The sequence below is a fragment of the Bombina bombina genome, chromosome 11, assembly GCF_027579735.1.
Source record: "Bombina bombina isolate aBomBom1 chromosome 11, aBomBom1.pri, whole genome shotgun sequence".
In the NCBI taxonomy this organism is placed as follows: domain Eukaryota; kingdom Metazoa; phylum Chordata; class Amphibia; order Anura; family Bombinatoridae; genus Bombina; species Bombina bombina.
In genome coordinates, this window is record NC_069509.1 from 147,134,279 (window position 1) to 147,156,774 (window position 22,496).

At 35.7% G+C, this 22,496-nt stretch overlaps 1 protein-coding gene and 1 long non-coding RNA gene across 2 annotated transcripts; one reads left to right on the top strand and one right to left on the bottom strand.

Annotated features, from left to right (window-relative positions):
- Positions 1-510: 510 nt before the first annotated feature.
- CHST12 (carbohydrate sulfotransferase 12) lies at positions 511-21,885 on the top strand. Its single transcript, XM_053694926.1, has 2 exons — positions 511-647; positions 19,747-21,885. Exon 2 carries the CDS (start codon positions 19,839-19,841, stop codon positions 21,093-21,095), a length of 1,257 nt encoding a protein of 418 aa, XP_053550901.1. The 5' UTR covers positions 511-647; positions 19,747-19,838; the 3' UTR covers positions 21,096-21,885.
- On the bottom strand, positions 7,044-9,455 carry LOC128642229 (uncharacterized). The gene is made up of 2 exons (XR_008399635.1): positions 9,410-9,455; positions 7,044-7,248 (listed from the first exon to the last, which is right to left on the bottom strand). It is a non-coding gene; the product is annotated as an uncharacterized LOC128642229 (long non-coding RNA).
- Positions 21,886-22,496: the final 611 nt, after the last annotated feature.

A 22,496-nucleotide genomic window follows, 5' to 3' on the forward strand; every position in this document is an offset into this window, starting at 1 on the left:
ATATATATATATATATATATATATGTGTGTATTTTATACACAGCCTTCAAAGTACCTAGCAGCCCAAAGAAAAACAATACATGTGATATGAATGTATATATGAGATATATCACATATACATTTATATCACATGTATAACACACAGTATATACATTTACAGTGCACATGTAACTGTAGAAAAAAACAGACTTCTTCTGCACCGCAATGCACATAACACAGCCTGTACAATGTAAAGAATAGCCTGACTGGATGCTCTTCTTGGAGACTGTGATTGGAGGGGCAAAAACACAGCCTGCAAGCTATGCAAACACATAAAAAAAACGCAGTCTTCATCAAACACTGTGCAAAAAGACAGTCTGCAAATCTATATAAAACACAGCCAGTTAAATGTAAAGAAAAGCCTGATTGGCTGTTCCTTTTGGTGGCTGTGATTGGAGGTGTCTGCCTGAGCCTTTGATTGGATGATGCTGTCTTCTATACTTGGCTGCTAGTAAATTCTATTCTCCCTAACGGGGCTCCGCACAGGGATGTAGTGCTGGAGTCTTGAGAGAGTTGCAGCTGGGGGATTTCATCTGGTGTCTTCCATGGGGAAACAGGGACAAACACAGCATGGAGCTTGTGTCACCATAATCCAGTAGGCTACCAAGGTACTGTATATTGTGACAGAAGCCATCATCAGTGGACTTAACCCACCACTGACATGGGCCTATGGGAATATTTTACTTGCGTGTATTGCTGGTGATGAATGATGTGTGTATAGGGACATAACTCATTATATTACTATGACACAGCACTGCAAGGGTTAAGGCAGAATTCAGCACTAAAACCGTGTACTGCAATGCATCCCAACATATTTTATATAGAAAAATAGCTATGCAATGTCACTGTCATTTAAATACAGAATTAGAGCTAGCAGTGAAATAGTTAAATACTTAGTTGGTATCTTTTAATGGAGTCATTACCTAAGAAGAGTGGAGATAAATGCATACATATATTATATATATATATATATATATATATATATATACAATGTATGTGTGTATTTAAATATGATAAAGGCTGCATTTCTTTATGGTACTTTTGGGGGGAAATAAAAGCTTATGTAAAACAGAAATACATTTTTTGAACAATTAGGAGAAAATAAATATTGCATAGGTAGAGATAATATTGAGTTTATCATAGCTTTGTGATGCTTTTTATTTCATTATTATTATAATAATAATAATAATTATTATGATCAATAATAATGATATAAACATGTATATTAATTATTATTATTATTATGATCAATAATAATGATATAAACATGTATATTAATTATTATTATTAAATAATGTATATTATAATAATGATAGTTGAACATATATAAAAACTTAGGAGTCAGCTAGATTTGATAGCAGTCAGTGAGGTCAGATGTAAGATGTCTTACCTGGATGATTCCTTTAATTAAAAAATAGAACCTGAACTAGGGTACCAGGGCACACTAGGATGTGATACAGAATAAGAGCTGGAGATGATAGGTGACTTCTCATGAGAGAATCTTTAAGGGATAGGTAAAAAAAAAAAAATGCATTTAAATGAAATACTGTATTAGAATTTTGTGTTCATTTTAAACTTAAATATGTAATTTGACTCATATTTGACTGCTTCAATTTTTGGACAACATACAGGGTCTTGTGAGTTTAAAGGGACATTCTGGTGGGGGGGGGGAGAAATTACTTGCTCTAATTTGTCCATTTTTCCTTTTTAATCCTAGTTAAATATGTGTTTAACCCCTGCAAAGGAGTCATCACAGATAGTTACGCCATTGCATTTCTCAAGCAGCAAACTGGCACTGAATGGTGGCTACATGGGACTGCTGTTCTTGACTGTCTCACGTCTTTGTGCTTAGGAGGTGCAATGTTTGCAACTCCTGAGTTGGACTTTAGGTTTGATCCTTTTGGCAAGGATTAAATACATAGTAACTTTGGGTCAGAAAAACATAGAGCAAGATTTATCAAGTGCAAGGAGAATTCGCCTATGGGTTCTCCTTAGCTCGCCTTTAGAAAATCGCATCTTTGCGCACAAATTTATAAAAAAAAAATGGGGGGGTTGCACTTCTCTATGGTCGGATTAGTATCTGCCCTTATTTATCAATAAAAATAAGCAATTATTTTCCATGCAAGTGGTATATGAACCAATAACAATATTTATACATCCCCACTAGTAGCTTTGTTAACGCCCTTCTTCAAAAAAATCAGTCATGGGAGAAAATAGATCTGTTTTCATTATTTTGTGATTCTATTTTTCTCTCCTTTCTATATATTATTTTTGTGCCTTTTATATATTATTTTTGCGCTCAAATATACATTGCACTTCAATATATTTTTACTTTTGTGCCCTTTTTTTTCTTCTAACATTGCCTCTGCAACTGGTGTAGAATAGATTTTTAAAGCTGCTCTCCACAGTAGTTATAGAGAACTTTAATGCACACATTTTCTGGAGAACTGTCAGTCCGCTATAAGAGAAAATAAATTATGCATTTGTAACAAGTCGAATTAATGAGTACTATAGGAAATACGACTAAAACAATCTAATTTAAACCTTTTTTGGCACACTTGTGCACTTAGGAGAACAGGAACGGAGTAGGAGAATTTTACAGTCGAACTTGCCCAATGTTAGCGGCATTTTTTAATTATAAATAGGGGCATTTATTCATGTGCACATTTTTAGGGGCAAATATAGGAGAATAGCAGTTGTCCACTTTGACCTGTTAGATTGTAATAAAGTCTGAAAAATTGTTAATTTTTTTTTCAATCCTGAAAACTGAAAGAGCACAGAGCAGGCTTCACATTCCTAACCTTACCACTTATCTCTCTTTAATTTGATTTTTGTTATCTTATCTTTTCTGCTGACGCCAAACAATGGAGATTTTGTTAACTCAATAACAGCAGCTAACCTTTTCATCTCCACTCTTAAAGGGACATGAAACCCCAAAATTTTATTAGATAATATAAGTAAATTGGAAATGTTTTTAAAATTGCATGTTCTTTCTGAATCATGAAAGAAAAAAAATTGGTTTCATGTCCCTTTAAGTCCAGAGTGGCTTTTCCAATTAAGGAACGTGGTGGAGTGAGTTTGACCAATGAAAAACAATTGCAGCAAACACTGTGTCCATCTGTTCTAATAACCTACAGACTGATATGTTAAAGGGACACTGAATCCAATTTTTTTTCTTTCGTGATTCAGATAGAGCATGCAATTTTACGCAACGTTCTAATTTACTCCTATTATCAATTTGTTTTTGTTCTCTATCTTTCTTTATTTGAAAAAGAAGGCATATGTTTTTTTTGGTTCAAGACTCTGGACAGCACTTTTTATTGGTGGATGAATTTATCCACCAATCAGCAAGGACAACCCAGGTTGTTCACCAAAAATGGGCCAGCATCTAAACTTACATTCTTGCATTTAAAATAAAGATACCAAGAGAATGAAGACAATTTGCTAATAGGAGTAAATTAGAAAGTTGCTTAAAATGTCATGCTCTATCTGAATCACGAAAGAAAAAATTTGGGTTCTGTGTCCCTTTAATCTTTTAGAAGACCTCTGAAATATGTAATTACAATGAGTTTACTGTCACTTTAAAGGGACAGTAATGTCAAAATTAAACTTTCATGATTCACATAGAACATGCAATTTTAAACAGCTTTTCAGTTTGCTTCTGTTATCAAATGTGCTTTGTTCTCTTGCTATTTTTTGTTGAAGAGTAAACCTAGGTAGGAGTTTAGGAGCATGCACGTCTTTCACAGTGTATGGCAGCAGTGTTTGCAACAATGTGTAACATTGCTATAAACATTGTTGCAAACAATGCTGCCAGATGGCTAAAGACAAGTGCTCCTTAGCTCACCTTTGATTACTCTTTAACAAAGGATAACAAGAGAACTAGGCAAAATTGATAATAGAAGTAAATTGGGTAAAACTTTGTTCTCTTTCTCATTCATTCAAGTGTAATTTTGACTTTACTGTCCCTTTTAAAGACATTAAACTCAGATAGAGCATGTGATTTTAAATAACTTTCCAATTTATTTATAACATTTGTTTTGTTCTTTTAGTATCCATAGTTGAAAAGGATACCTAGGTAGTCTCAGAAGCTGCTGACCGGTGGCTGCACATATATGCCTCCAGTTATTGGCTCACTCAATATGCTCAGCTATCTCCCAGTAGTACATTGCTGCTTTTTCAACAAAGGGTACCAAGAGAATGAAGCAAATTTGATTTAAAAAAAGTAAAATGGAAAGTTGTTTAAAATTGAATTCTCTATCAGAATCATGAAAGAAAATGTTGGGGTTTCATGTTCCTTAAAGCAATTGCCGTATAATGTGTAAACTTTACTCCACTAGAGACCTGAGATGTAGCTTAACAGTTCAGAGGATGAGTTTTTGGCTCCAACACTTAAATCATTCAAAATTCCCAGATGATGTGGCAGTGGTCTTTTACTAAATTATTAATAAGTACTCATATACCCTTTTCTACATTAACTTGCACTCGTCTGCATGGAAAGAGGGAATAAAAGTGCTGTGTCGGGATATTACTGTATGGAAGGGAGAGGGTTATTTTTTTACCCAAGTGCTAAATATTAACATATTGCAATGGAGAGTCACTTGGACTTGCTGCTGTAATGAGGAGTGTTAGGAATGCAAGAAACGAGTGTTTCCAATACAGAAGGGATTGTGTAACAAGCTAAGTATTTTCTTCCTGCAGAAAAGGGCAAGTAAAGAAATGTTGTGTTGCTAAAATAATTTATATCAGTAAATTTGACAGGGCTAGAAATTGTCCTTATAAATTGCAGTTGATAACTTACAAATGTTGTTTATTTACTATGTGTATATGTATGTGTATATGGGTGTTTGTGTGTGTGTATATGTGTGTGTGTGTAATATGTATGTGTGTGTGTATATATATGTGTGTGTGTGTGTAATATGTATGTGTGTGTGTGTATATATATGTGTGCGTGTATATGTGTGTGTGTGTGTGTGTGTATATATATATGTGTGCGTGTATATGTGTGTGTGTGTATATGTGGATGTGTGTGTGTGTGTGTGTGTAATATGTATGTGTGTGTGTATGTGTTTGTGTGTGCGTGTATATGTGTGTGTGTGTATATATATGTGTGTGTATGTGTTTGTGTATATGTGTGTGTGTATATGTGGATGTGTGTGTGTGTGTATTTAAGGTATTGGCATTTAATACCGCCTTAGGTAATGAATTCCACAATCTGATTGCTTCTACAGTGAAAAAACATTTATGTTGCGGGAGATTAAATCTCCCTTGCTCTATTGTGTCTGTGTATATAAAGTTCCATACTAGTAGGTTAATGCTGTGGACTTGTAAGAATTGTTAGCATTGTTCCTATATTTAATATTGAACTGACTAATTCTCTGAATAACCAGACCCCTACTAATAGTGACTAAGGGGACTCTCAGGACGCTGTTAGCTACACATACAGGCAAATCAAACAATGGGGGGGGGGGGGCGGAAGGTGAAATAGGACAAGAAGCAAAGAGAAAAAAAAGTGCCCAAATCGCAATTTCAAGATACTTTTCAATTTACTTCTATCAAATTTACTTTGTTCTCTTGACATCCTTTGTGAAAAAGCATACTTAGGTAGGCTCAGGAGCACTACTGGGGAATTGGTGATGATTGGTGGCTGCACATGTTTGTCTGTCATTGGCTCACCTAATGTGTAGCATTGCTGCTCTGGAGTGGACTTTATGTTTTTAACCCCACACATTAGAACATTGTGCTTGTGCACATTTATATCCCTTTAAAGGGGCGTTCTGATACCATTTTTGCATTTCTGACCCTAGCTACCAGTGTGTTTAAAGGAATATGGAACCCAAATTTTCATGATTCAGATATAGAGAATACAATTTTAAACAACTTTTACTTCTATTATCTCATTTTCTTAGTTCTTGTGATATCATTTGTTGTAAAGCATACCTAGGTATGCTCAGGTGGTAGGAGCTAGCTGCCGATTGGTGGCTGCACATATATGCCTCTTGTCATTGGCTTACTGATGTGTTCAGCTGGCTCCCAGTAGTGCATTGCTGCTCCTTTAATAAAGGTTACCAAGAGAATGAAGCACAATTGATAAGTGAAATAAATTGGAAATTTGGGTAAAAAGGTATGTTCTATCTGGTTCTTAAAAAAAATGGGTTTTGTGTCCCTTTAACCCCACAAAGGGGTTAAACACGTAACGTCCAACTCCAGAGATGCAAGAATTGCAGGACCCAAAAAGGAAACTGATGTTCACTGGAGAATACATGCAACTGCCACTCCTGATTGGCTCTCTGACTGTTTCTGCTCCCAGTGCTTCCAGCTCCCAAGTAGGATTTTACCTATGTGTTTAACACATTTGCAGTAGCTCCACAAATACTTAGCCAGGATTAGTAATGCAAAAAACTATATATGCTGTAACAAATAAGAGAATGTTGTGTTTGCATCTGAATGTCCCTTTAAAGGAATAGTCTAGTGAAACTTTCAGGACTCAGAGCATGCAATTTTAAGCAACTTTCTAATTTACTACTTTTATCAATTTTTCTTTGTTCTCTTGGTATCTTTATTTGAAAGACAGTTTAGGAGCCGGCCCATTTTTGGTTTAGCACCTGGGTAGCGCTTGCTGATTGGTGGCTACATTTAGACACCAGTCCGAAAGTGCTACCCAGGTGCTGAACCCAAAATGGGCCGGCAACTATGCATGCATTCTTGCTTTTTCAAATAAAAATACCAAGAGAAGAAAATTTGATGATAGGAGTAAATTAGAAAGTTGCTTAAAATGTCATGCTCTATCTGAATCATGAAAGTTTAATTTTGACTAGACTATTCCTTTAATGGAGTTACAGCTACACTTTGGTTGCTTGCCCTCGCATATAATGAGTGTGTATTACATATACTGTATCACTTGCCCCCCAGCATTTGGCTGTTGTATATCTATATCCACACAGTCTTCCTGAGCACTAAAAACACGTTTCCTCGGTTTGATTGGTTTCTAAGTAAAATAGAAGTTTTTACTTTCACATATTTTTTAATGCCACGTGTAATAAACAATATAACATTTTTGTACAATATTCAAGTCTCTAAAAGTGTTGAAATCTTGCTTTATATTTCCCAACACAAACATGTTTTTGTCTCATGTTAGACGACTTTGTCGCCAACTTCTCCATTCTCCAGATTTGGCTTTGAAATGGTCTTGGCGTCTCTTTTGTGGCACTGCTGAACAAAACAAAAAGAAAAGTTTTAGAACCATCAATTGCTCTGCTAAATTTCTTCAAGGGATAATAAACTGAGCAGAAATAAATACTTGAAATGAAATCATTGCCACTTTTTAAATGCATGTGTGCTTTTTACGCTTCTTTTTTATGGGTTTGTTTGTTTTTTAATTGATATACTTGCTGAAAATGAAGCTTTCTTTGGGATAGATTACAAGTGAAGCGCTCATTTATCGCACGCCCGTAAACAGGCAAATTCGCCTGTGTACGGGTGCGCGATAAAGAACTAGCCATTACAAGTGGCTGGTTATTGTTACTGTGAGCTTGCTTAATTTTCAAAAAATGTCCCAATTGCCCCCAAAATAAAATATATTTTAGTTTTTTATTAAAAAAAAAAAAAGTATATTTTTTTAAAAATAAAAAACAACTGCACTAAGCAGTTTTTGGGGTCTAAAGTTGGCAGATGTGGGGTGTTAGAAAAAAGTGGCACTGAAAAGTGCCTTTGCATTGCGTCTATGGGAACTGTGTGTTCCCAGTAAATATATATGCTTATATACATATATATTTATGTGTTAATATGTGTATATATACATATAAACGCATAAATATATATATGTTTATATACATATAGTGAAGAGGTAGGTGCACCCCCACTAACAAAAAAACTTCATATGCCAGGGTGCTAAGAAAAGTTGGTAGACAAAGCACTCACTGGTCTTATCAAGTGTACAACACAATTTTATGTAAAGTGACATTTCGGGGTGTTCACCCCTTCATCACCCCGAAACGTCACTTTAAATAAAATTGTGTGGTACACTTGATAACACCAGTGAGTGCTTCGTCCTCCAGCTCTATATTTATATACATATACAGTTATTTACAATCTGCTGCCCATTGCCGTGCGACTTACCTCCTTTGCTGCGCTTAGGTTCTGTGCCGTGTCTTACGCAGGGTCGGCTCCAGAACGAATGAAATGGGGGGGGGGGGGGGATTTTATTTTCACGAGGGGGCACACATTTACAAAGCATGTATGAGAGTCAAAATAAGAGCAGACCTACATATTCTGCAGGAAAGTTTAGCTTCTGGCTGGCTTATCCCACACTATTAACATTTGGAGAATATGTGCTAAATCACTAGGTAAAAAGAATGAAGTCTAAATCCTATGCAGTGCACTAAAACAGAGCGATTAAACTTGAAACCCCCAGTGCAATAGCTCCTTAAAAACAAATCACCCCTTAATCACCATGATCCAAAACCCTTAAACTCATTCTCAAATCTCAATCATGTCCCCTAAACAGCCATGCACCCCAAACCCCCCTATGCAATTATCCCTTTTGTTTGCAATAGCAGTGAGGATTCTAGGTTTTCAGGTACTGGTAATTTTGTAGATTAGATTTAGCTATACCTGTTTCGCAATAACTAACGGATATCAGGCTACTTAATACAACCTATGTACTGTTAACCCTTTAAAAATATGATTGTATCATATAAATATACGTCTATAAATGACTACCGGCTTCTATCGGCGCCCGGCCTAAGATCACAGTGCACTTTTGAGGCGTTGATAGAAGCCAGTAGCAATTTATAGACTTATATTCATATGATACAATCATATTCTTATCATGGTCTTTTGTTTAAGAAAATGAGTAACTCACGATAGCTAGGTAAAATGAATAGGGTTAAAGACAAGTCCAAAAAGTCTCTAACTTCCAATTCCAAATAAGAGGTTAAGACACGGAGCTCCTTGCAGATGCGTGATGCGACCTCACAGTCCGGCAGCTAACTCCGCCCCCAGCATGCAGCATTACATAACAATTCATTATTTTATTTATTATTTATAAAGCATATGATCATATCAATATTTTTTGAGGGGGCACAGCATTCCATTTGGGTGGGCATTGCCCCCCAATGCCCCCCCCCCCCTTGGAGCCGACCCTGGTCTCACGGCATGAGAACGAGGCTCCAATTGGAGCCTATGGAAGCGTGCTCTCGTGAGCGCAAAGCTTTTGTGCAATGCGAACACAAGGTCGCGTTCTCATTCCACCAATACCAGCGCACTTTTCGTATTACTAAGTTAAGTGCAAATATCGCTTTCGCGAAAGTGATATTTGCGCTCAATTAATAATCTAGCCCTTTATTTTTATGTTTGTGGTGTGTGTTACCAATAGAGCTGTGGGGCTTTTCCTTATCAGCCAATGAGCTTTGATCCCATAGAACAGCTGAGCACAGACATGCACATCTTGTTAGCTTTAACCCTTTTTGCAACGGCCGCTGTACCCTATACGTCAGTCATTTATAGCACTCCCAGGGCTGTAGCAGCGCAGATCTTGATGCTTGCCTCAGAAGTGTGGTATGAAGAAATAATTCTTACAGCCTTAGAAGAATAACGGACGGCAGCTGTTGCAAAGGGGTTAAAATGAAAGTAAGAAATGTCTGCGCACAGCTGTCGCATAGGATAGCAGTTCGTTGGCTAAGTCCCACAGCGCTATTGGTAACATAAAGAAAAAAAAAAAATTAATTTTTGGTGGTTGCAATGGGGTTAAGATTAACAACTTTGAATATGCAAAATGAATCTTTTTTTTTATATAATTTTGTACTAAAACAGCGTTGCTTACTTTTCACATTTGCAGATGTCTTGTTTTCACTGTGCTGCAAGTATTCATTTTCTTTCAGCTTTCTGGATTTAAAATGATTGTAAACTTTGTTGGTATAATCCACAGTATATAAAATTGTTCATAAAACCAGGGGCACTTTCATTTATTAAAATATTTAAAGATTCTTCCTTTTGTAAAATAATTACAATTTATTGAACGTAAACATTGCACTGTTCCTCCGCACCACATCTCATACGTTATTTTTGTCTTCGATGACAAATCTGGCTTTAGCCAATCATTGCGTGCCCCACAAGCTTGACACCAAAGGGGGCACGCAATGATTGGATGAAGCCGGATTCGTCAGACAAAAAAAAAGTATGAGATACTGGGCGGAGGAACGGTGCAATGTTTATGATCTATAAATTGTAATTATTTTACAAAAGAAGCGTCTAAATATTTCAATGAATGAAAGTACTGCCCCTGGTTTTATGAATTATTTTATATACTGTGGATTACATCAACAAAGTTTACAATCAATTTAACCCCTTGCCGCCATTAGGACGTTCTATGCCGTTCTAACCAAACTGAGCTTTTGCGCCGTTAGGATGGCATGGAACGTTCTAGCCGTTCTGCTGTCCGGAAGCCTCTGCAGGCTTCTAACGGGATTGCGAGCTGGAGGGCGTGTCTAGCATCATAGGCACTCCCCCCAGACCCGATCCCATCATTGAAATCACACGATCGCATGTACGGTCGCGTGATTTCAATTTTTTACTTATTTGTATACATTGGAACTTTGTTCCGATTGTAACAAATAAGTACAGGCAGGAAGGGGTTAAGGGAACATGTTGGTGAAATCAGTGGATGTTTACTAACATAGCCAGATAGTGGGAGGTGCAAAGCAGATGTGAATATATTCCAGAGTGTTTTGGCTTCTTTGTTTTGCTACAGTAAAGCAACTTCAAGTTCTGACTTGTATTTATTTGCAGTGAGTTTTTAGATCTAACACAACCATTCTTTTCATTTCAGAATGGTCAAAAATAGGCAAGTATGTAATTCAGCTCTACATTATAAACTTTGCCTAGAGGAATATGAGTATTATAGTCACACTATATTACTGTTCTGAACCATCTGCCAGCGTTCATTTGATCAAAAACATTTGTTTTTTCTGGCTTTTAATTCCTGCCTTACTATTTTAGTATGAGTCACAGTTATAACATTTCCTGTCTTATACACCATGTGTGCCGCACAGTATCCTTATTCTACAAATTATAACTCATCTTCTGTAAAAGTGAAAGAATCCAAAACGGCAATATTTTATTAAATGTAACATTTAAAGGGATATTGCATTTCAATTTTTACTTCATCTAAAATATATAATTACTAAATGTATTTCAGGGGGTTTTTTTGTTTGTTTTTTTACTCATTTCCTTTTCCTGAGTAAACCAAACTTAGTACATTATCCCTTTAAGGGTCATAAAAATGTCTGAAACAGCAGATCATTAAGTTTGTAGTGCAAAACGTATGTTTTTTTTAAAGGGACATGAAACCTAAAAATGTTCTGTCGTGATTCAGATAGAGCATGTCATTTTAAATAACTTCCTCATTTTTTTCTAATATCAAATTTTCTTTATCTTTGTATCCTTTGTTGAAAAGCAGGAACTTAAGCTCAGAAGCGTGCACGTGTCTCAAGAATTATATGGCAACAGTTTTGCAAGAATGTTATACATTAGTAACAGTACAAGACGGCAGCATTATTTCCTGCCATGTAGTTCTCCAGATACAAACCTAAGTATCTGAAAGAAAACAATTTAAACTAAACAAATTTGATAGAAGTAAATTGGACCTTTTTTTTTAAATTGTATGCACTGTCTGAATCACAAAAGAAAAGGTGTGGGTTTCATATCCCTTTAATTCATTACAGCATGTCATTTTTACACAACTCACCATGAAAATCTTGTTTGTTTAACCCTTTTGTGAAGCTCCATGCAAGAAACAGCCTGGGAGTCAATTGCAGCAGTAACACAACACTGCCAATGGCCTTCCGTGTTCAAGCATCAAAGCTCCTGAGTAGGGCTTTACTTATGTGTTTAAACCCTTGACAAATTAGAGCATTTATGTTTTGAACTACAATTTTCACTTTAATGTATCACTTATATTACCCTTAAACTTGTTAAAGGGACAGTCTAGTCCAAAAAAACTTTCATGATTCAGATAGGGCATGTAATTTTAAACAATTTTCCAATTTACTTTTATCACCAATTTTTCTTTGTTCTCTTGGTATTCTTCGTTGAAAGCTTAACCTAGGAGGTTCATATGCTAATTTCTTAGACCTTGAAGGCCGCCTCTTAAGAATGCATTTTAACAGGTTTTTCACCACTAGAGGGTGTTAGTTCATGTTTTTCATATAGATAACACTGTGCTCATGCACGTGAAGTTACCGGGGAGCCAGCACTGATTGGCTAAACTGCAAGTCTGTCAAAAGAACTGAAATAAAGGGGCAGTTTGCGGAGGCTTAGATACAAGATAATCACAGAGGTAAAAAATATATAAATATAACTGTGTTGGTTATGCAAAACTGGGGAATGGGTAAAAAAAAGGGATTATCTATCTTTTAAAACAATAACAATTCTGGTGTAGACTGTCCCTTTAATGCCCTGCAGCATGTCAATCCATATCTAACAGTGAAGGTGTTAAAACATGAAGTATGTGGGCACTACTTAAAGGGATACAACTTGCAGACACATGTGCGTTTACTCCTTGCCCACTACCCAAGCTGAAAGTCTGCACCAATACCCTGCTGGTGTCATTCTGTGAGTGTTCGCTACTTCACTGCTGCTCAGAAGACACAGAATTAGAAGCTAGCAGCCCTGTTTAGACTTTAGTACAAGTCAGTAATTGGATACCATGGTTTGATAACATCCAAAGGGTTAAAGGGATCTGAAACCCAAATTTATTTATTTTTTCATGATTCAGATATATCACACAATTTAAAAAAAAAAACGTTCTAATTTTCAATTTTCTTCGTTCTCTTGGTATCTTTTGTTGAAAGCAGGTATGTATGCTTAGGAGCCGGCCCATTTCCGGAGCACTATATGGCAGCTGTTTTGCAAGAATGTTATCCATTTGCAAGAGCACTTTTTCCTGCCATATAGGGCTCCAGCTGCCTACCTAGGTATCTCTTCAACACAGAATATCATGGGAACGAAGCAATTGGAAATGTTTTTTTAAAATGGTATGCTCTGTCTGAATTACAAAAGCTAGCAGTGCTCTAATGTGACTAGCAGTGCTCTGCGGGTCTGAAGTGGTACTTCTACTGTGTGTTTATTTAAACACAGCTGTGCAGGGTCACTAGACTTAAAACGACATGCTCTATTTCATTTTTCAACTCTAATGGCCCTTTAAATTACATTTTCCCCATTTATTATTCATTACAATAATTGTAACTGAAAGCTATTTTCCTTTGTATGTTGCTGCAATGCATCTAATTGTGATTAAAGCCAAAAAGCTCTTCTCTACTCCAGGTATTCCAGCTGCCAAGGGTTAGCGTTCCCAAGAAACCACATGTTTATATTAAACATAGTTACATGCTGTTGAGAAGGCCAATTATATTATTAGGTTGTTTAGAAGATCTCTTTTTGTATTGTGCAGTAAGAGATTGTACTGAAGGGCTACAGAACTAATGGTCCTTAGAAATAACAAATTCATTTTAATAGTTTTATGTATATTGTCACCTACTTCTGCTTTAAAGGGACAGTCTACAATATAATTTGTATTGTATTTAAAAGATAGATAATCCCTTTATTACCCATGCTCCAGTTTTGCATAACCAACACAGTTATATTAATATATTTTTACCTCTGTGATTACCTTGTATCTAAGCCTCTGCAGACTGCCCCCTGATCACATGACTTTTTTTATTTATTATCTATTGACTTGCAGTTAGTACTGTGCTGTGCTAAATCTTAAATAACTTCTCTGGCGTGAACACATTGTTATCTATATGGCTCACATGAACTAGCAGTCTCCTGTTGTGAAAAGCAAATACAAAAGCATGTGATTAAGAGGCTGTTAATAAAGCCTTTGAAACAAGCAGAAATGTAGAGGTTTAAATGGTATAAAGTATATTAATCTAACAATATTGGTTGCGCAAAGCTGGGTAATGGGTAGTAAAGCCGTTATCTATCTTTTTAAAAAATAAAAATGTTAATGTAGATTGTCCCTTTAAGTAGGAGTATCAACAGGATTTAGTAATGAGTGTGAGTAGGGAATAGGAAGGAGGGGTCTAGCAGTAAAGTAGAACTGGAGTTTTGACTGGCGTCCTTTAGAAATCCATTCAATAAGTAAAGATTCTGTCCTTCTTATTGCATTAAATGAAGAGTGTTAAAGGGACATGAAACCCAATTTTTTTTTCTTTCATGTTTCAGATAGAGAATACAATTTTAAACAACATTCTAATTTACTTCTATTATCTAATTTGCTTCAGTCGTTAGGTATCCGTGGTTGAAGAAATAGCAATGCACATGGGTGAGCCGATAACACGAGGCATCTATGTGCAGCCACCAATCAGCAGCTACTAAGCATATTTTGATATGTTTTTCAACAAAGTATATCAAGAGAATGAAGCAAATTAGATAATAGAAGTCAATTGAAAAGTTGTTTAAAATTGCATGCTCTTTCTGAATTATGAAAGAAATAAATAGTTTCATGTCCCTTTAAAGCTATTTAAAATGAGAGAGAAGCTAATGTGTTTGTGCACAGCTCATACTCACAAGTCTCACTGCCTTAAAGGGAAGGTCCTGTAGTTCTGTAATGTATTCCCACAAACATAAAAAATAAGTGGGGGGGGGCTGGTTTAATTATTCAAGACAGGAATATATGTTTATAAAGACTTTAATACATTTGAAAATAACCTCCTTTTGAGCAGAAAAAAAGACTATTTTACATATTGCACAGTCTTCGTCTTACCACTAAATAATACCTGAAATCATAACGTACTTGTAGAACAGGATTTAGCAAAACAATTCTCATAAAATTGTGCCTATAAATCTGCATACGACTGAATCCTCTGATTTATTAAAGGGACACTAAACCCACATTTTTTCTTTCATGATTCAGATAGAGCATGCAATTTTAAGCAACTTTCTAATTTACTCCTAATATTAATTTTTCTTCGTTCTCTTGACATCTTTATTTGAAAAAGAAGTAATCTAAACTAAGGAACCAGCCAATTTTTAATTCAGAACCCTGGACAGAACTTCTTTATTGCTGGGTGCATTTAGCCACCAATCAGCAAGTACAACCCAGGTTGTGAACCAAAAATGGGCCGGCTTCTAAACTTACATTCTTGCTTTTCAAATAATGATAGCAAGAGAATGAAGAAAAATTGATAATAGGAGTAAATTAGAAAGTTGCTTAAAATTGCATGCTCTATCTGAATCACGAAAGAAAAAATTTGGGTTCAGTGTCCCTTTAATGCAAAATGCACCCAACTATACATTTTTCTTGCTTGACTAAATTTGCACTTGCAAAGGCTCAAAATACAGGGACAAAATACAGAACACACATATGCCAAATAAAGAACACATAGTGCAGAATTATATAACATTATCTTAGCAACAGCTTTCAAAATCAAATGATTTTAGAGATTTTAGCTGTCAAAGTTGCACTTACCTGTTCTCTTCTCCATGATCTTCTGATTAGGTCTTCTTTTTCAATAGCGCTGTCTAATCACAGCCTGATTGCGCTATTGAACTAAATGTAGCACGCTCCCGCTCTCTTCTGGTACCGGGAGTGCACTACATTCAGTTCAATAGCTCGATCGGGTGCGCTCTGATTACACAACGTGCACGCAAAGCGCTTTTGAAAAAGAAGACCTAATCAGAAGATCATGGAGAGGAGAACAGGTAAGTGCAATTTTGACAGCTAAAATCTCTAAATTCCTTTGATTTTAAAATCTGTCGCTAAGATAATGTTATATAATTCTGCATTATTATTTACGATTACTGTCCCTTTAATCTTGAAAGTTTACGTTTGACTTTAGTGGTCCTTTATAGTAAAAATCTTTGTAATATATTTTCATTATTTATTTTGCTCCTCTTTCCTGTCATTTTATGTCTAAGCATGTGCACATTTAGCTAATGGAAAGGAATTGGAGAAGTGTTTAATATTGATTTTAGTGTTTCCTTAAAATCTATCACATAACCATATGTATTGCCAAACTGCATTTGTTCAAATCTGTCAATTTTAACCAACCAGACACTTTAAAATGCGTAATATAAAACATTCTTCATTTAAAATCTTTTTTTTTATCTGTACACAAAAATATATTACTTTATGAAAGTAAACCGAAGTTCCCTCTTTTAAACCGTATCTATTTTCTCAAGAACAGCTTCCGTTTCCTGTTTTTGAAAGTGTCCTAAGCAAGTAGGTTACACATTTTCATGTGTGAAACAATGTCAAAAGCCGGTTTCCCTAAGTATACTGTAAAATAAGTCATCTTTAAAAAGCAGTTTGTTTCCTTTAAGGCATTTAAAGGGACAATAAACACCTTGACATTTTTATATAAAATATTTAGTTATGTGTAAAGAAACAACTTTGTAATATGTTTAAGATTTATTTTGCCATTTTTTCATCTAATTTTAAAAGGGATGTTTCATTTTTGTAATAAATACATGGCTAAGCAGTGGGTTATGCTTAATAAAAACCATTGCAATATGTATTATTCATCATTTTAAAATTATTTTGCCTTTTATTTCTTTTTCTTTTTTAACTTCATTTGTGCATATCTGTGTGTATAAGTGCATAACTGTGTGTAAGTGCATATCTGTCTGTATAAGTGCATATCTGTGTGTGTGTATAAGTTCATATCTGTGTGTGTGTATAAGTGCATATCTGTGTGTGTATAAGTGCATATCTGTGTGTGTATAAGTGCATATCTGTGTGTGTGTATAAGTGCATATCTGTGTGTGTGTATAAGTGCATATCTGTGTGTGTATAAGTGCATATCTGTGTGTATAAGTGCATATCTGTGTGTATAAGTGCATATCTGTGTGTGTATAAGTGCATATCTGTGTGTGTATAAGTGCATATCTGTGTGTATAAGTGCATATCTGTGTGTATAAGTGCATAACTGTGTGTATAAGTGCATAACTGTGTGTATAAGTGCATAACTGTGTGTATAAGTGCATATCTGTGTGTATGAGTGCATATCTGTGTGTATGAGTGCATATCTGTGTGTATAAGTGCATATCTGTGTGTATAAGTGCATATCTGTGTGTATAAGTGCATATCTGTGTGTATAAGTGCATAACTGTGTGTATAAGTGCATATCTGTGTGTATAAGTGCATATCTGTGTGTATAAGTGCATTTCTGTGTGTATAAGTGCATATCTGTGTTTATAGGTGCATATCTGTGAGTGATTTTTTTTTAGCAAAAATAAGAGTTAAAATGGCTGAAAAGCGAAGTCCAAGGAGCAGCAGATTTCCTCGTTCAGCATAAACATTTTAGCAACCAAATGCTGTAACATATTCGATGTTAAAGGGACATGAAACCCAATTTTTTTCTTTTGTGATTCAAAAAGAACATACAATTTTAAACAACTTTCCAACACTGTGCTCACACACGTGGAGTTCCTATGAGCCAGCACTGTGATTGGCTAAAATGCAAGTCTGTCAAAAGAACTGAAATAAGGGGGCAGTGTGCAGAGGCTTAGATAAAAATTAATCACAGAGCTAAAAAGTGTATAAATATAACTGTGTTGGTTATGCAAAACTGGGGAATGGGTAATAAAGGGAATATCTATCTTTTCAAACAATAACAATTCTGGTGTAGACTGTCCCTTTAAAGGACCACTCAGTGCATTAGAATTACATAATTAATAAGTGCATAATAAATAGACAATGCAATAGCACCTACTATGAATTTCAAATAAGCAGTAGATTTTTTTTTTCTGACAAATTTATGTATTTTCACAGTTTCTGGCCCCCTGTATCATGTGACAGACATCAGCCAATCACCGATTATGTATACTCTGTGAGCTTCTGCACATGCTCAAACGGATCTTGTTCCCCAGAAAGTGTGAATATAATAAGAGTGTGCAAAATTTGATCATGGAAGTAAATTAAAAAGTGTCTTAAAACTGCTGTTCTGTCTGAATCATAAAAGTTTATTTTGACTTGAGTGTCCCTTTAAAATGGACCCCGTATGCCAGCAGTTTATAGCAGTAATGGAAACTAGATCTGGGAGTATATACCAGATCAGCCTTACATGTAAGTAAGGATTTTAGGTTCTATACAATTAGACCATTCAGGTGCTGCAGATGTAACCAGCGTATAGAACAGCACAGTACTGAGTTCTACCCTCTGTGTCTCCATACTTTATGTGAGTATTTTTTTAAATAAGACCATTCATTTTTCTACAAAAATATATTTTTTTTCAATGCTTACATCATTGATTAGAAGCATTATTGCCATAAAAAAAATATTTAAGGGTCATTATATTGGATATAAGCTTTGATTTGTTAGAGCATGTAATTTTATCACTAGCCCGAGGGTTTAAACACATAGTTAAAGTGCCACGCATGAGCTGGAGAACTGCTGGTGCTGAGTAAAAACTGACTGCGAGCCAATCAGCAACAGTAGTCACACGATCCAGCTGTGCGACTGCCACTGCAGATTTGCTCACCTGCAGTTTGTAGGGGTTAAACACATAAAGGTGAAGGGTCACTAGTGATAAAATTACATGTGCTTATAAATTAGAGTATGCCACTTTTTCACTATATTGGCTCTTTAATCAGAATTGCTTCTAGTAGAAGCGTCATTGTTTTATATATAGCTTTTATGTGCATGCAAGGTGCTGAGCATCAGCTGTAGGTCAAAAGCACTCGTATTCGCAGGCTGCGTGCTTTATTGATCCATGAGCAGCTTATCCGAGGAGGCAAAACCTGTGACTGCGAGCACACGCGGCATACTTGTGTATGCACTGCAGGTAATGTATACAGGAAATGCAGTTCTGAAGCATTTTCATGCAATTGCACATCAGTCTCATTGCTGTGTTTTTAGATGTTATTGATATTTCATGTACGTATTTTGCCAAAAGAAAAAATCAGATAAGCATCACACAACAGAGAAAGTACTATAAGAAAATGCCTGGAATATAGCTCACATTTTAGAACAAAATATAGGCGCACTCAATGGGGCTTCTGGTTCTTAGCCTGTGTCAAAATCTATATACATGTCTCTTTGTGTCGTGAATGACTGTTTGTTGATGTTCCAAAAAGAGACTGACAATTTTCAAGTAATTTAATTATACAAACAATTCAAACCGAATAAATATTTAAAGGGACAGTCAAGTCCAAAATAAACTTTCATGATTCAGATAGGGCATGTCATTTTAAACAACTTTCCAATTTACTTTTATCACCAATTTTGCTTTGTTTTCGTGGTATTCTTAGTTGAAAGCTAAACCTAGGATGTTCATATGCTAATTTCTTAGACCTTGAAGACGGCCTCTTATCTGAATGCATTTTGACAGTTTTAACCAATAGATGGTGTTAGTTCATGTGCGTCATATAGATAACACTGTGCTCACGCACGTGGAGTTACCTAGGAGCTAGCACTGATTAGCTAAAATACAAGTCTGTCAAAAGAACTGAAATAAGGGGGGCAGTTTGTAGAGGTTTAGAAACAAAGTAATCACAGATGTAAAAAGTATATTAATATAACCGTGTTGGTTATTCAAAACTAGGAAATGAATAATAAAGGAATTATCTATCTTTTAAAACGAATACAAATTCTGGTGTAGACTGTCCCTTTAATGCATTTTACATACTTTAATTTTGCAAAAGAAAATAAATACTATCAAAACACCAAAATGTTTAAAAATACAAATTTTTTTTTTTTTTTAGGCTTTTTATAAAGACATCAGAATGGAGCACAGTACTGGATTTGTTCGACTGAAGTGAACACATAGTTGAACAAGGCCAAATAAAGAAGAATAATGTCTAAATTACGACTATTTTGTCTGCTTCTGCTGCTGGGTTCCATGATTTTATTCATCATTGTGTATTGGGACAATGTTGGAACATCTAACTTTAATCTCCATACTTCTTTCTCCAAGTCTGTACACCCTCATTCATCTGGAGAACAGTCAACCTCTGCCCCAACAGAGGAGGATAATTTTAGGTCTGACATAGATGAATTTTTAGATAGTTTTCTTAGTTTCACTCCAACAAAGAATGAATTCCAGAGTACAAAACCTGACGTATTGCCATTGAAAGGTTCAAGCAGTTTGGAGGAAAATGTTAGAGGCTATGACTGGTCCACCAAGGGTAGATTAGAAGAGGAAAGTATTGACCAAGAATGGGTACAGCAAGAAAGAAAATTGCTTTTGCGTAATTTCTGTGCTAACTCTAGTTTAAGTTTTTCAACCAAGAAGCGCTCTTTTGATGACATTCCTAATCGTGAGCTTGATCACTTAATAGTTGATGATCGCCATGGGATTATTTACTGTTATGTGCCAAAAGTTGCTTGCACTAATTGGAAGAGGGTGATGATTGTACTAAGTGAGAGTCTCCTAAATACAAAGGGAGTTCCATACCAGAATCCATTAGAAATTCCCCGTGAGGATGTTCACAATTCAAGCAGCCATCTGACATTCAACAAGTTTTGGCGTCGCTATGGAAAATTCTCAAGGCACTTGATGAAAATAAAGTTAAAAAAGTATACAAAATTTCTCTTTGTCCGTGATCCTTTCATCCGTTTAATATCTGCTTTCCGTAGCAAGTTTGAGTTGGAGAACGAGGATTTCTACCGTAGCTTTGCTGTACCTATCTTGACCCGTTACTCAAACCAAACCAATGTTCCCAGCTCTGTGGGTGAAGCCTTCTCCTCCGGCACAAAGCCTTCATTTTCTCAGTTCATCCAATATCTTCTGGATCCTCAGACAGAAAAACAGAAACCATTTAATGAGCATTGGCGACAGGTTTATCGCCTATGTCACCCCTGCCAGATTGACTATGACTTCATAGGCAAGTTGGAAACTCTAGATGAGGATGCAGCAGAACTTTTAAGACAATTAAACCTAGACTCACAGTTTCAGTTTCCACCAAGCTACAGGAACAGGACTGCAAGTAGCTGGAAAGAAGACTGGTTTTCAAAAATTCCTGTAGCTTGGAGACAGGAGCTTTACAAACTGTACGAGGCAGATTTTGTTCTCTTTGGCTACCCTAAACCAGATAACTTATTAGACGTGTGAGATAAAAAAAAAACAAGGAATACCAAAAACACAACAAACCCCAGAACTACAACATTCTGTGCTGCCTTCTGTCAAAGATTTTTAGGGATAATATAATTTTATATGTTCTTATTTTCCTTCTATTTTCCTATTTATATTTGTCCACAAGGGTTAAAAGGACACTGAACACAATTTTTTTTCTTTCATGATTCAGATAGAGCAGAAATTTTAAGCAACTTTCTAATTTACTCCGATTATAATTTTTTCTTTGTTCTCTTGGTATCTTTATTTGAAACAGCAGGAATGTAAGTTTAAGAGCCGGCCCATTTTTGGTTCAGCACCCTGGATAGGGCTTGCTGATTGGCGGCTGCATTTATCCACCAATCATCAAGCGCTATCCAGGTGCTTAACCAAAGATGGGCTGGCTCATAAGCTTACATTCCTGCGATTTCAAATAAGGATACCAACGGAACGAAGAAAACTTAATAATAGGAGTAAATTAGAAAGTTGCTTAAAATTGCATGCTCTATCTGAATCATGAAAGAAAAAAATTGAGTTCAGAATCCCTTTAAGTATTATATGAAATAAAGCTCGTTGTTTTTTTTTTCTGTTGGCCAGATTTTGGGGTATTTGAAAGAGATATTTTTTACAGACTGTTTGCAAAAACGCCCTTGCGTTCCTCTGTGCCAAGCAAGGACGCATTTTATTGAATGTTTTTTACTACAGGTGTTTTCCATATTTAATGTATTATTTAAACTATTTAATACAGAATGTGAAGTGAACTTAAGACATAAGTAAATGCTTTGCTGTATGTTGTGTGTCTTTTTTTTTTCATATCCAGTCTCAAAAAAAAAAAATTATTGATAAATTACAAAGTTGCCCACAAAAAGCTAGATAACGGGTGGAGCACTATCTTTAGCGCGAGGAACGTAAACGCGGTCACGAGATTGTGGTGTTCTTTACGCTCAGATCTTGTGGCTGTTAAAATTACCACAAATTTGTTTGCACAAACTCACAGTAATTTAAGCTCGCCATATTCTCTATGAGTAGCTTTGAGCAATAATGTGCGCTCGTATTACAAGTTGAAAGTAAATGCGTTCAAAAGGTCACGTAAAGAGTTTGTCCAGTAGAGACAGTTGCACTAAACTACACTATTAACCCATAAACTAACCTAAAGGTAATGTTAGTCTGTTTTTGGGTAAATTAGTGGGTGCTAGGTTAGGGGTTAAAGGGACAGTCTAGGCGAAAATAAACTTTCATGATTCAGATAGAGCATGTCATTTTAAACAATTTTCCAATTTACTTTTATCACCAATTTTGCTTTGTTCTCTTGGTATTCTTAGTTGAAAGCTTAACCTAGGAAGTTCATATGCTAATTTCTTAGACCTTGAAGCCCACCTCTTTCAGATTGCATTTTAACAG

Excerpts from the sequence above, each read along its gene's own strand:
- CHST12 (XM_053694926.1), top strand. The coding sequence starts at position 19,839 with ATGTCTAAATTACGACTATTTTGTCTGCTTCTGCTGCTGGGTTCCATG.